Below are 12,709 nucleotides of genomic sequence, written 5' to 3' on the forward strand. Positions count from 1 at the left end.
AAGCTAAACAGGGTCTTACCTGGTCAGTTCTTAAGATGAGTGGCCTCCAAAGAGCATCAGGTGCTGCAGTAAGTGTGTGGTGGCTCAGTAGGGAATACATTTTTCTTCAACTCAGTCTTTAATCAATACTTTGGCACAGCATTTGGAAATACTTATGCTGCTCGATGTCCATCTCAAATGAAGGTCCTTTCTACTCTGAGGATATTAAAGCTTCTGCATCACTATTGATATTTTGAAACACCCAAACTCAGCCCAAACTTGGGTGGTAAGACATCAAAATGCTATTGAATAAAAAAAGTGAAATTGTTAATTTTGCAGCCTTCCTTATACTGCAGGGGGATGGAATATTAGGGTGTTGTGGGAAAGCTTTTATGGTCTATAAACCCTTTGCAAATATTTCATGTCCTGGCAGAAAATGACTGCTAGCCACTGCTAGGGTGATTCCACTACCAGAGTTCATGACTGCCATTCCAAAGTGCAGTACTCAAAAGTGCTTTGAAATCCTGTGTAGATGAAAGGTGCCATGTGAATGTATCTTCTATTCATCTGGTTATTTGTTCTGTTCATGCATATAGTGTGCTTCTGTTTTTTCCCTTTGGAGTATGAAAACAGTTTGTAACATTATACCCCACATATCTAAAAGGAGATATGAAACAGTAATAATACAACTAGAAGAAAACAATTACTGAATGCATCTGCATTTGAAAAATCATAGCAATTTTAAGAGAAAAGTAAACCAAGTGAAACCTTCCTCAGTTAAATCCGCTGTAGATTGGTTTGTTGTGTATGGGTCATACATATATGGCTGCAGGTATTATTGTCAGAATACTTGCAGGTAGGAATGTATGTTAAGTACACCAGGTGGTTGGTCGTGTTGCAGCTTGTTACTAAAAAGTTAAAAACAAACCTCAGAAATAGAATCTGACTTGCTTGATAGGTTCAAACAACATCAACAAGAGTGCTCATATTATTTGCCTGCCTGGTTAGGAGGCACAAACAACAAGACCTAACTACACACAAACAACAAGACCTAACTACATTTTTAAAGGCAATTTGTGAGATTGACCTTTTGTAATTTCAATTCAATTTCTGTAGCTAAACAAACTGTTCTAGTTCAGCAGTCACAATTTGTAGAGTAACCAGGAACTGGAATTCAAAGACTACCCAGTATTGCGACTTCATTGCTTAACAGACACTGACTATTCTTAATTCACATAGTCATACTGTGCTTCCTGAAAAATTAGATATTTTTCAGAAAGTCTTAAGCAAAAACATTTATTGTTAAAAAAATTCACCATACCAAAATATTTTAAATATATTCCAGAAATGTACTTCATTTAAATAAATTGTCATTTTTAAAAACTCTCCACATTAGCATTTATTTCAGACATTTCAAATCTGTCAGTCTAAGGATATAACACTTTTTAATTTTAAAAGACTTTATCAACAATAGTGTCTACTATCATGATATACCTACTGTATTGTTATTTCATACCAAATGATTTTAAAACATCTCAAGATTAGCTTTCACCTGCATTGCTTAAATACAGCCTTGGATTCTAAATATGGCAAATTTGCTGTTTTCTAGATTAATTGCTATCAGCCTAATACCGTAGGCAAACCTTGTGTGTCTGGCTTTTCAGAAAGAATGGATAATGTGCTTAAATGAAATCAGACCTCAGGGAGATTGAGAAGCAGGCAGGTGCCAGGTGGCCCAGCAGCAGGAGCAGTTGCAGTCCTGCTGCACTGTATTTGATTTGTTCAAGTTTTAGTAAAATTTGTTCATTTTAGTAGATTTTCAGTTCGCTAATAACTGTACTGAATATTCTTCTGTATTCCAGTCTTTTGTCCTAATAAGACATCTGAATTGCATGCATGCCTTTCCTTTTACTCACTGGAGTTTGATTCACTGACTTGAACAGTTTTGTGTTAATTCATAGAAACATAATTGGATGTTGGTGAAACAGGGACAGACAGTCTGGTTTTGTTTAGAGTTTTTTGACTGTTTTGTATTTTAGAGACAATCTTGCAAGTATTAGTGCAAGTTTTTTTGTTCTAAGTAGTAAGGGTTACTGATCTCAATAAAGGTTCAAAGGTGAGCGTCAGAGCCCCTAAGCATACTGAAAGTGTGTCTAAAATATTGTCTGTTAATATCTCCTTTTCTCTTGCACTTCTGCTTCTTTTTAATTAACACATTGTTTATCTTGTTTGTGTGAGTTTTAGTATGCAGTTTTTCCCTTTCTGTTTTTGTGACCAAGGCAAATATTTTCATCATTTTTGGACTTGTCTTTCTTACTCAGTTGCACAGTTTTTCATGTTTGCTATTGCCAAGAGTCTGTGTGAAAAGGTAACTATTTTTTTTTTTCTCAGAGTCCTGTTCCTTATATCATGGTAGTAGTATGGGAGATGATGATATTAACATGTGGTCAGGAGCAGCAGGTGAAGGATTGCTGAGCCAACATCTTGCAGAAAGTGGGATGGAAATAGATCCTGAAAATGAAGAGCTGATTCTGAATATTAGTTCTCGGCTGCAGGCGGCTGTTGAAAAGCTTCTGGAAGCTATCAATGAAACTTCAAATCAGGTGGGGTGACTTAATAGAGAAGCAATTTAAATTTTGTTTCTCAGTTGGGATTTTTTCTTTATTTTTCTTGTGATTGTGTTTTCATAGACCTAAACCCCATAGGTTCATTTTGACAGCTGTAACAATGCTTCATGTGCTTCCAACCAAAAAAGGACTGTTCCAGCATGACTTTAATGATGAATATACTTTCCTACTAGAAGTCTGCTTTGGTCTGCAGAGGAATTTGGGCAGTCTTACCAATCTAGGGCAGTCTTTCATTGCACATACGGATCATCTGCATTCTGCTACAGCCAAGAGATGAGACAGGAGGTGTCAGAGCACACAGAGCTTGTGAAGAAGGAGGATTAAGGGGAATTGTGTCTAGTTCTCTTGAGAATCATTTTAGTCAATTGACTGGCCAAAAAGGTGGAGCTCTGTGGTTGTCTCTTCCAACTATGATTTAAACATGGCCAGTGAAGCACATAGCCACCTTGCTATCAGAAAAGGAGTCTGCACTCCTGTATTTATGTGAGGTATGTGATTCAGGAATAGTATCCAAAAAAGAGGCAGTTTGCTATCAGAGTACTTTGTATGGTGGGATGTTACTGCTGTCTGAAGTACTGCCTTGTTAACTGAAATAGGAACTATATACCTAGTTCAATTCACACTGCTTTTGTCATGTGCTTGACTTTTAGATTGTGTACATGGCAATTTGACAGTGTCAAAATATTTTCTTATATAGCTTTGTAGCTGAGACTTTGCCAATACCAGCAACAGAATTATGTCTCAAACACATACAAACACATTTTCTTCATTAATATCTATTATACAAAGATGGATTTATCCCTGATGATCATATATGTTTGGCTTTTTACTTTTCTTAAGTTAATACAAAAATCCTTCCATTTACACATTTTTCCAAAGTATAAATATTTAGAATTCTCTGACTGTTCTGTAGAGGGGCTTCACAAGCATTCAAGTTTGTCTGCTTTGCAATGTCTACTTATTGGATTATATACAGTTCTTGTATATACCACAAATATATAGGTGACTTGAAAATTATTTTTAAATATTCAGAAACTGAAGCCTTTATTTTTTTTCTCATCTGCAATATTTTATAATCTAAAACTGGTTACTGGCTAAAAAGATTTTAATTTTAACCTTTGCTCTAATCAGCTGTGTTTTGCATACAAACACGTACCCATTTCTTCAAATAAACTTGAAAGAGTCAGAGAACACCTGGCAAAGTCTTCAAAGAATCTGCATGAGACCTGTCTGAACACACACTTTCAGACCTGAAGTGCAGTTTGAAACTTGAGGCAGGGCATATAGTGGGTGTACTAATTCAAATTCCACCTGCTGGTGTTACGTATTGGTAAATAAACTGGGCCACTCCCCTGAACTCTTTCAGTTAGGAGATACTAGCAGGAAGCCTTTAAACTAGCAGAGTTTGAGAAAGTTCTTCCTGTTGAATTAACTCCAGCAACAAGGATGAATGCAAATAATGACTTGCGTGTATTTTTCTTTCCTTTGCCGTAGTGGAGTTGGAAAATTTTTAGTTTCAGTTTTGTTAGCTTGCTTGTCTGCTGCAGTGTATCTGTGCAGGCAGAAGAAGATTCTGCTTCCTTGCCTTGGAAATTACTTGCCAGTTGCTATTGGAAGATTTCTGTTGCTTTTTCATGTGATGCTTCTCTAAGAAGGATTTTTTTTAGGAGTGACCATAAGAAGTTTTTCTGTACCTCTTTGTTTGGGATTAATCCACCCATGAATTGCTCAGCTTGAAGAGTGATCTGAGGCTTCCTGCTGATCCTGAGTGGGTTTGTCATTGACTGTGCTGATATGTGTCTTCAGTCTGTTAAATGCACGTGCTCTGTTATAAACTCCTGTCAGAAATTTCTAAAGCCAGCCTAGCTAGTGCAAAATACCCACGAGACAGTTGAGAAGACAGCGAGAGAAATATTCTTTGGAATGGATTCTTACCGCACCTACTGGGCATCTAATCTGTTTAGTGGTTTGTGGACTGAGGGCCAAGAAGAAGATACATATGAGGTTGAATCTCGTGTGCCTTTACCATATCCTTTTCCTTTCACTGAACACTTGGATGAGAATAATTCTGTAGTTGTAAATACTTCAATTTTTCACTTCAGCCACAAAAAAAATGGGCACATTTTAAAAGTTGTCTCTAAAATCTCCTTGCCTACACCTCCCTATTCAGTAAGTATACAAGTTTTTAAAAGAAATTAAGCTTAAATAGTAGAGGATGCAGAGAAAAATTATATAAACTTATCTCTGTGTTAAAATTGTACTGCTGACAGGCATTTTTCCTCGTCAGAGTTCAGTGGGCACTGAAACAGTCTTAATTATACAATTCTCTGGTCCTTTCTAATACAAGAAATGTATCAGACATAGAAATATGTTGAATTCCAGATATTTGAGATCTCCTTTTAAAGCAGTTCACTGTTACATATTACATTTCATTTTTTTCACTGAGAATGATTCGCAGTGGGGGAGAGCCTGTAGTCAAAGTTGTTCTCTTTTAGCTTTGGTGCTCTGACTAGTAACAGTAACTAGCACAAGCTGGCAGCTCACTTGCAGTGATCCTATGGAGAAATTGTTGATCTTAAAAAATCATGTTTGTGTTTGTACTTCTTTGTGGTTTTGCCCTGTGTTATTTTTAATAATACTTTGAGGTGTTACTGAAAAAAGCTGGAGAATAATTTTTATTCTGAGTTTTAGCCAGAATATTTCATGCATTTCAGGAAGCCATTTTTACAGTTATCTATGTACAGTAAATCTATCATATGTTTTCGTTTTATTTGAGGTGGGTCTTCCATTAAGCACTTGAAAATAAAAGGAGAAAATAAGGGTGCTCTGTGATGTTCAAAAATATCTAAACCAGTTCAGATAGTTGCAGTATTTAGACCTTTCAAAGCCTGTCAGAATAAATAATTAACATGAACATGTTAATGATGCCTATCTGAAAAGGAATGCTGTAGAAAAGAAATTATTCAAATTCAGTGTATTATAAAAGAGATTGATTATTCAGATTTTCTTTTCAGCATGTAAGTGGATAATTCTGTGTGCACTGTTCTATTTAATGTTACTTAACCCATTTTTCTGAGCTTTTGAAGCAAACTCCTCATATTCACAATCTTAGTGGGATTAAGTGAGAAAATTTTTATAGTTTAAGAAATCAAGAGAAAGAATAATTTATAGAAACTGTAGATATTACTGTCTTTCAAATATCTGCCAATAACCAAAATATTAAAAAGTAGAAAACAAAAGCAAAACAAACAAAGAAACAAAATCAAAACCAAAACAAAACTAAAAGAACACTAAAGGAGCATAAAATGTTATTTCATTTTCTGACATCTATTGTTCTTGTTGAAAATAAATTGTCTTATTTTGAATACAAGCCACACAAAAACTCATGCAGAGTTCAGGTCTAACAGTGTGTCCCTCAGACACGTGGCTGTAGACAATAAATGTTAATAGTTAAGAAGTAAAGATGTTGGTAATTGATTTCAGTTTGATGTTATCTTAGATGGATTTTGTGTAGTCAAAACTTTTAACTGTTCAATCTTTATGCATTATTTTACATTTGTATTTGTAATCAGTTTTGAAATTACCATTTTGGATACGTCTAAACTGTAAATATGCAATTTTATGTGACATGGTTTTCAAGTACTTCAGGATAGTGGCACAGTGAAACTATGCTGCATCTGTGTCAGTACATATTAAATATTAACCCACCAGACAAGTGGAGAAGAATAATAAAAAAAAATCTTAGTAATTCTGTTAGGTTGACACTCTTGGAAGAAGTACTGTTTTACTCCCTTGTTGGTTGAAATGTGCAATACTGTGAAAATTCACATTTTCCTGGTGTTCTCATCAATCTTCATGTTAAGGAGAAAAGGAGATGAAGCACCATTTCAGTCAATCTATGATAAGGCTTCTGCCAGTTTTATATGGTTTTTAGCCATTCTAAGTGTGTGGTGGGTGGTAGCTTACTCATATTTAGTGAAAAACTCTTGTGTAAACAAAGGTGAATCTAGTGTACACTCATAAATCAGGAATTACCGGAACAAAGACACGGATTTAGCCAGGTGGCTCATGGAGCTCACTCTACTGACAAAGAATGTTTGCTTAGACTTTTATAAGTCAGGCTTCATCTTATACTCTGCATATGAGTGTTCAATAAAGATTTTATAAAATGTCTTGTGAAGTTATGTGAGGCTTCCCATCACACTGTAAAGCAACTGTAAATTAAATAGGAATGATAGGTGTTTATCTAATTTCTGTAATTTTTTTCCCTGTGATAGCTTGAACATGCAAAAATCACTCAGACAGAACTCATGCGAGAGTCCTTCAAGAAGCAGCAAGAGGCCACAGAATTTATCAGGTATCAGGAGGAGCTACAAGAACGTCTCAATGAAGAAACCAAAGCCAGAGAGCAGTTGGCTTTGGAGCTTAGTAAAGCTGAAGGTGAGTAGCTTTTTTGATGAGTTGTTGGACTTTTCACCTACTTACTTATTAACTGGTTAAATAAATTGTAAATTTGATCAATTTCTTTGCAAATTGTAGAATATTATCAGCCTTCTGGATAGTTATGGACATGATGACCTCTGGAGGTTCCTATCAACATCAACCACACTGTGATTCTGTTTTCCAATTTTGACTCACTTACTGTCTGAAAATATGCATGACAATATTTAAAATAATAGGTTGTGTATGTGTTTGGATCCTCAAAATTAATATATTTCATCATCACATAACATGTTTGATTGTGCAGACAAGCTTAAATTTTAACAACTTAAAATCAGAAATAGTTGAGGCTGGAAGGTACCTCTGGAGATCAAATATTCCCACCCCTTTCTCAAAGCAAGATCAGGTAGAGCAGCTTGCCTAGGACAATGTTGTCAGGTTTTGTATGTCCACAGCCTCTCTGAGTTGCTGTTCCAGTGTTCAACCAGTGTCAATGAGGGGAAAAGAAAAAAACTACTAACTTATTTTCATATGTTGAAGTGCAATTTCCCATATTTCAGTTTGTGCCTGCTGCCTCTTGACCTTGACACAGAATGTTTAATCTGAATGTGATTATATGGTGGTGATGTGTTTCAGTTTGCACTTTCAAAAAGTGTATTTGCAGCTGTATTAAGAAAGCAGTTAAAAATTGTAGGGTCATACAACAGGGAAAATCTAATAATCTGTTCTGACATCAGGAAAATATGTTCAAACCTATTTGTTCTCTTGTTTTGAGAGTGCAATGTTTTGTAGCCATCCAACATTTCCATCATTATCTCTGATTAGCATCAGGAAAAGATGCAAAAAGCACCTGCTCTATAGATAGGATCTCTGTGGTAGTAAGTAGAAAGATATTTTTGATAGTTTTGAAGCTAAGCAGACATCTCTCTTTCAAAGTGGAAGCATAGAGTGAAGTTTGATAGTCAAATTTTGCTCCTGGAGAATGCTACCCTGCCAGGTTTCCTCTTCTTTTTACACAGAACCATTATGGTTTCAGAATCCCTTGTGGTTTCACCTGCTGTTATTAGCTGGGCTACACATAAGCTGAAAAGCAGTGCAGGTTTCTAAGCCATGTGTCTAAAATGTGGTGTGATGGGCACATGGTGGCCTGTCAGTTCATGCAGCATGAATATTATGTGTCAGCAACAACAGTAATGGCTGCAACATTTTAGTAGATTTAGCAAAATCAGAAAGGATTAAAATTTATTTCAGAGGGAATAGATTAAAATCTGAAATAGGCATTACTACTTTTTTTCCCATGATTAAATAAGAATGAAAAAAGATTGTTTGGAACACAACATGCATACAAAGAACTTTTCCACAAGATGTAAATGACCTAAGAATCTATATTCTGATACAGATGGAGTTACAAAATGTTTAATATTGAAGAATTTCAGAATGTGGGCAGCTATATGTTGCTGCTTTCTTTGCAGGATAATATTTTATCTTGATAGAAATTCTGTTCACACATTTTCAACAATAAAGTAAAAATGCCTGGTTTATTATGACAAAATGGCTGTGTTGATTTGGTTCATGAACAGTTCTAGAATATAAGAGACAGAACTAGATGTTAGTTTTAGCCCTTGATAAATATATTGCACAGTTTTAAGTTAGGTGCATTTGAAATTAATGCACTTTTAAATGACTGGCACTGTTTTTTGTTGCTGTTGGTTTAACAAAACAAAGATGTCATAGAACTCTTTTTATTTGATTTCTGCTCATTGAACTGAGTTGTGAGCATGCTCTGACAAACTGCATTCTTTTATTGAATTCCTTGGGTAGGTATGCAGAACAATGTCTTAGTTCATTATACATCTGATGGTACTTTGTCTTCTCTTGAGATTAAATGTGTCATTTGTAATCATTTTTTTTAATCACAAATGCTGCTGCAGCTGAGACATTTTCAAACCTCTTGGGTTTTAGTGGTGTCAGATATGACTTATCTGATGTGATAGAAAAGCTAATGCAAAATTGTTCACTGAACTCTGACAATTTTCATTACATCTCAAAAAAAAAAAAAAAAAAACCAAAGAAACCCTGGCAGAAATAAATACCACAACGTGTGATTTTAGCAGACTTTGTAACTTTTTTGTGGGAGTGTGCCTTCCATTTAACCTGGGAATGCTCTCTCAATTTCAAATCTGTTAAGTATTCATTCTGAACAGTGTCTGATATGGTGAGAATAACCACTGGAGTTCATATTGTCTCAAAGTTTTGAAGTGTTACAAATTATGTTTCTTGTTCAGTATTTTCTGTTTCAGTATCCAGTCCTATATGTCTGTGTTCTCTGAATTCAAATATGGAAAAAAGAGATGGGTCTACATGGTTAACAAATGGAAATGCCTTTTAGTTTTTCTACATTCTCAAGATAGGGTAAAATCCATTTTAGTACTGAGTCAAGACTGGATTTATAGTGATTTATACTGAATTGATTTAAATGTATTATTTCTCTTGTCATTATTGCATACATATTTTTCTTTGGCTTTGGAGTTCCTGTTTGCTCCAGAGGCTTTGTGTTGAGTAAAGATTAAGAGCTGTATTTGGTGTTCTGGTATCTTTTCTGTAATTTGTTCATCATGAAAGGATAGCAAGGACAGGAATAGAAATTGTCAGATATTTAGCATCTAATATATATGCGTATGCAATTCAGAATACAATAATGACTTCAACGAGAAAAAAAAAATTGGTTTTGATTGTCTATTAAATCTGCCTCCAAACGGATGTTTTACAGGCCTCATTGATGGTTATGCAGATGAGAAAGCATTTCTGGAAAAACAACTCCAGGAAAAAACAGATGTAATTGACCATCTAGAGCAAGAGCTGCTGTGTACAGGTAACAAATTGCAGGAGTTAGAGGCTGAACAGCAGCAGGTCCAGGAAGAAAAGGAGTTACTCTGCAGACAGAAGGACGCCATGCGAGCAGAGGCGGGGCCAGTAGAGCAGCGTATGTATTCATCACAATCTTTCTATGACATTTGCTTATTCTTCCAAATAAAATAGTCACTACTCTTGGCAAAGGCTTCTTCCCAGTGCCATTGTGATCGTTAATAAAAATGTGATAGCACCAACTGGGGTATCTTTACACTTGTTGCCTAATATTAGCATGATAACTTTTGATTTTTAAACAAGAAATGACTGAATTTTTAGAAGTGTTGAGAAAACAGTTGTTCTTTAAGCCAGAAAAAGCTTTATCTCCAAAAATCTGCTTTTATTTAGATTACCACTGGAGATGGAATAGCAACAGTGGATAAAAATACTGTTTAAATACTTCCCAAACAAACTTAAAGACAGACTAGGAAGCATACCTACCAGAACATGATTGTACTACATGTGATGGCTGTATTTATTTTAGTCACAGAAGATAAACTTTTCCAATAAATTCCTCTTTCAGGGAAGAATAGCTCAACAGTTGCATTATAAGGAGCCTTTTATCTACCAGTAAAGAAAACTTTCAGCCCTGATGGTGAAAATTTCAGATATATACCATGTCAATGTAATCCAACTAACTGCTTACTCAAAAAAAACCCATTTACCCTCATGAAGTAAATGTGTCATTTAATTCTTCCTAAGCTAATAACTGAAATTAATATTTCATGTTGGAGTGAGGAAGAAAATTAGAACACTAGTGTTTTAAGAAGTACTCATCTTTCAAGTGTTGCAGTGTTTCATTGTAAATTGCAGGATTTAGTTATTATTTTATTTAATTTCTAGAAGTTTATTCCCATTTATAAGGTTGACATTTTTATAGATTGCACATCTTGTGTATTTGCAATTTTCTGCAATTTTCTGTAACAACAAAATTTTAAGAACAACCTTCTGGTTCCTACTCTGTAATAGAAAAGATCCCTGTCTGTGATTCTACTTTAGTTATTTTTTATACAGTTTAGGCTTCTAAGTATACTAGAATTATTTTCATGTTTAAGAGTTATAAGGATAAACAATTCTATAAATATGTGTAGGCACTTAATATCATGCATACCAGAATAACTTGTCACATTCCCTACGTTATCTCAACAACTTTGTCATTAAATGCCACATCTATCTTTGGCTTCATTTTCTCTTACATTGTTGCACCACAAGAAAACTATAGCTGGCATGTAAATTACTTTGCTTCTTTTTTTTTGTTTTCTCTCTCTCTATTCTCCTAGGCCTAGTAGATGCTGCAATCGATGCAGCTTCCCAAGCAGGTGTGTTTGTATGTTGCATGGCCAATCTGTAACTGGGTGGAAGACTTACACGTACTGACATTGTTAATCAGGATTATTGGGCTTTTGGCTTACTGACGTTACTTGTAATTCTTACTGGCCTGCAGCTTTGATGTTGTATTTCATACTCAGTTCTACATTTTGCTAACAACATTTCTTTTAATTTCTAAACATAATAAGCAAATTCATCAATAACCATCATCTTATTCACCTACGAATTACAGTTACTTAGATGGTATTTGAGAGACATTTTTGTAGTCTTTTATTTCTTTTTATTTCCAAATACAGCTGAGTCATTCACTGATAATTAAACATCTTATTATATTGGTATATAATGGTTACCTTGAAATGAGAATTGCTTACATAAGATGTAAGATGATGGTGCCTGAAGGATCTTTCTTCTCTAGTGAAAGTAAATTTTATTGTTTCTGTCTAAATATCAATCCTGTTTTTAAGATTCTCCAAAAGTAAGTGCACTTTGCCATTTGGGTTTTACCTCAAGGGGTTTGTACAGTTATTTAGTAGGCACTTCAGTGGGCTGTGGCTTAAGAGTCTTACAGTGGTTTGGGGCTTTCCTGTGTATGTGCTTGCTGGCTTTTTCATGATGACTCAAAATTGGGCATTCATGCAGTCACTGATTTTGCAAGCTCCAGTAGCAGGTCAGTAATTTTCCTCTCTGTCTGCCCAGCAACCTCGCTAAGTCTTTCCCTAAGTATTTCCCTCAAATTATTTAAATGTATCACATTAAATAATGAAATCTGGGAGTGGATTGATTTTACTGGCGATTGGGATGAGAAGAGGGTTGGGTTTTCTGTGCATCACTGTTAATGCCTGTGCTGACTCTAGCTGTGGTTTGAACCCATGCATTTTCTTTTCTTTTCAATTGTACAAAAGCCTCTTAATTGATCTGAAACTTAAACAGGGAAGTGATTTGATGCACCTTCAATAACAGTCCTTTGAAGACTACCTAAAGGATAGTAATTTTAATATGAATTTGCTTCAGTCAGTATCATTATTATTTCTCAGAAGAAAATACATTTTCAAAAAAAGAAAAATAGTAAAAACCCAAGCCAGTTCACATCCTTCTGCAGATTACAGCATGGATACCCTGGGGAGTGGTTTTACTTCATAACATTGCTTACTATTCATATCTAAAAGTGGTGATGCTTTTATTATACTTAGAATTATTGGAGGAAACAGAAAAGCTAATGAAGGAAAAAATTGAAGTACAACGTCAAGCTGAAAAAGAGTATGATGACCTTCAGAAGCAAGTTAAAGTCTTGGAAATTGACTTGGAAGAACAGGTCAATCGTTTCATAGAGCTGGAACAAGAGAAAAATGCAGAACTAATGGACTTAAGGCAGCAAAACCAGGCCTTGGAGAAGCAGCTGGAGAAAACAAGAAAATTTCTAGATGTAA

The 12,709-nt window shown here is 35.1% G+C and overlaps 1 protein-coding gene across 1 annotated transcript in view; it reads left to right on the forward strand.

Moving 5' to 3' along the window:
* Positions 1-12,709, forward strand: part of AKAP9 (A-kinase anchoring protein 9) — a 106,501-nt gene that overhangs the window by 65,960 nt on the left and 27,832 nt on the right. Inside the window, 4 exon segments of the mRNA XM_079300338.1 lie at positions 2,371-2,582; positions 6,884-7,046; positions 9,817-10,029; positions 12,473-12,705. Coding sequence (XP_079156464.1) covers positions 2,371-2,582; positions 6,884-7,046; positions 9,817-10,029; positions 12,473-12,705 — 821 coding nt within the window.

The sequence above is a fragment of the Erithacus rubecula genome (genome assembly GCF_903797595.1).
Source record: "Erithacus rubecula genome assembly, chromosome: 3".
NCBI classification, from domain to species: Eukaryota; Metazoa; Chordata; class Aves; order Passeriformes; family Muscicapidae; genus Erithacus; species Erithacus rubecula.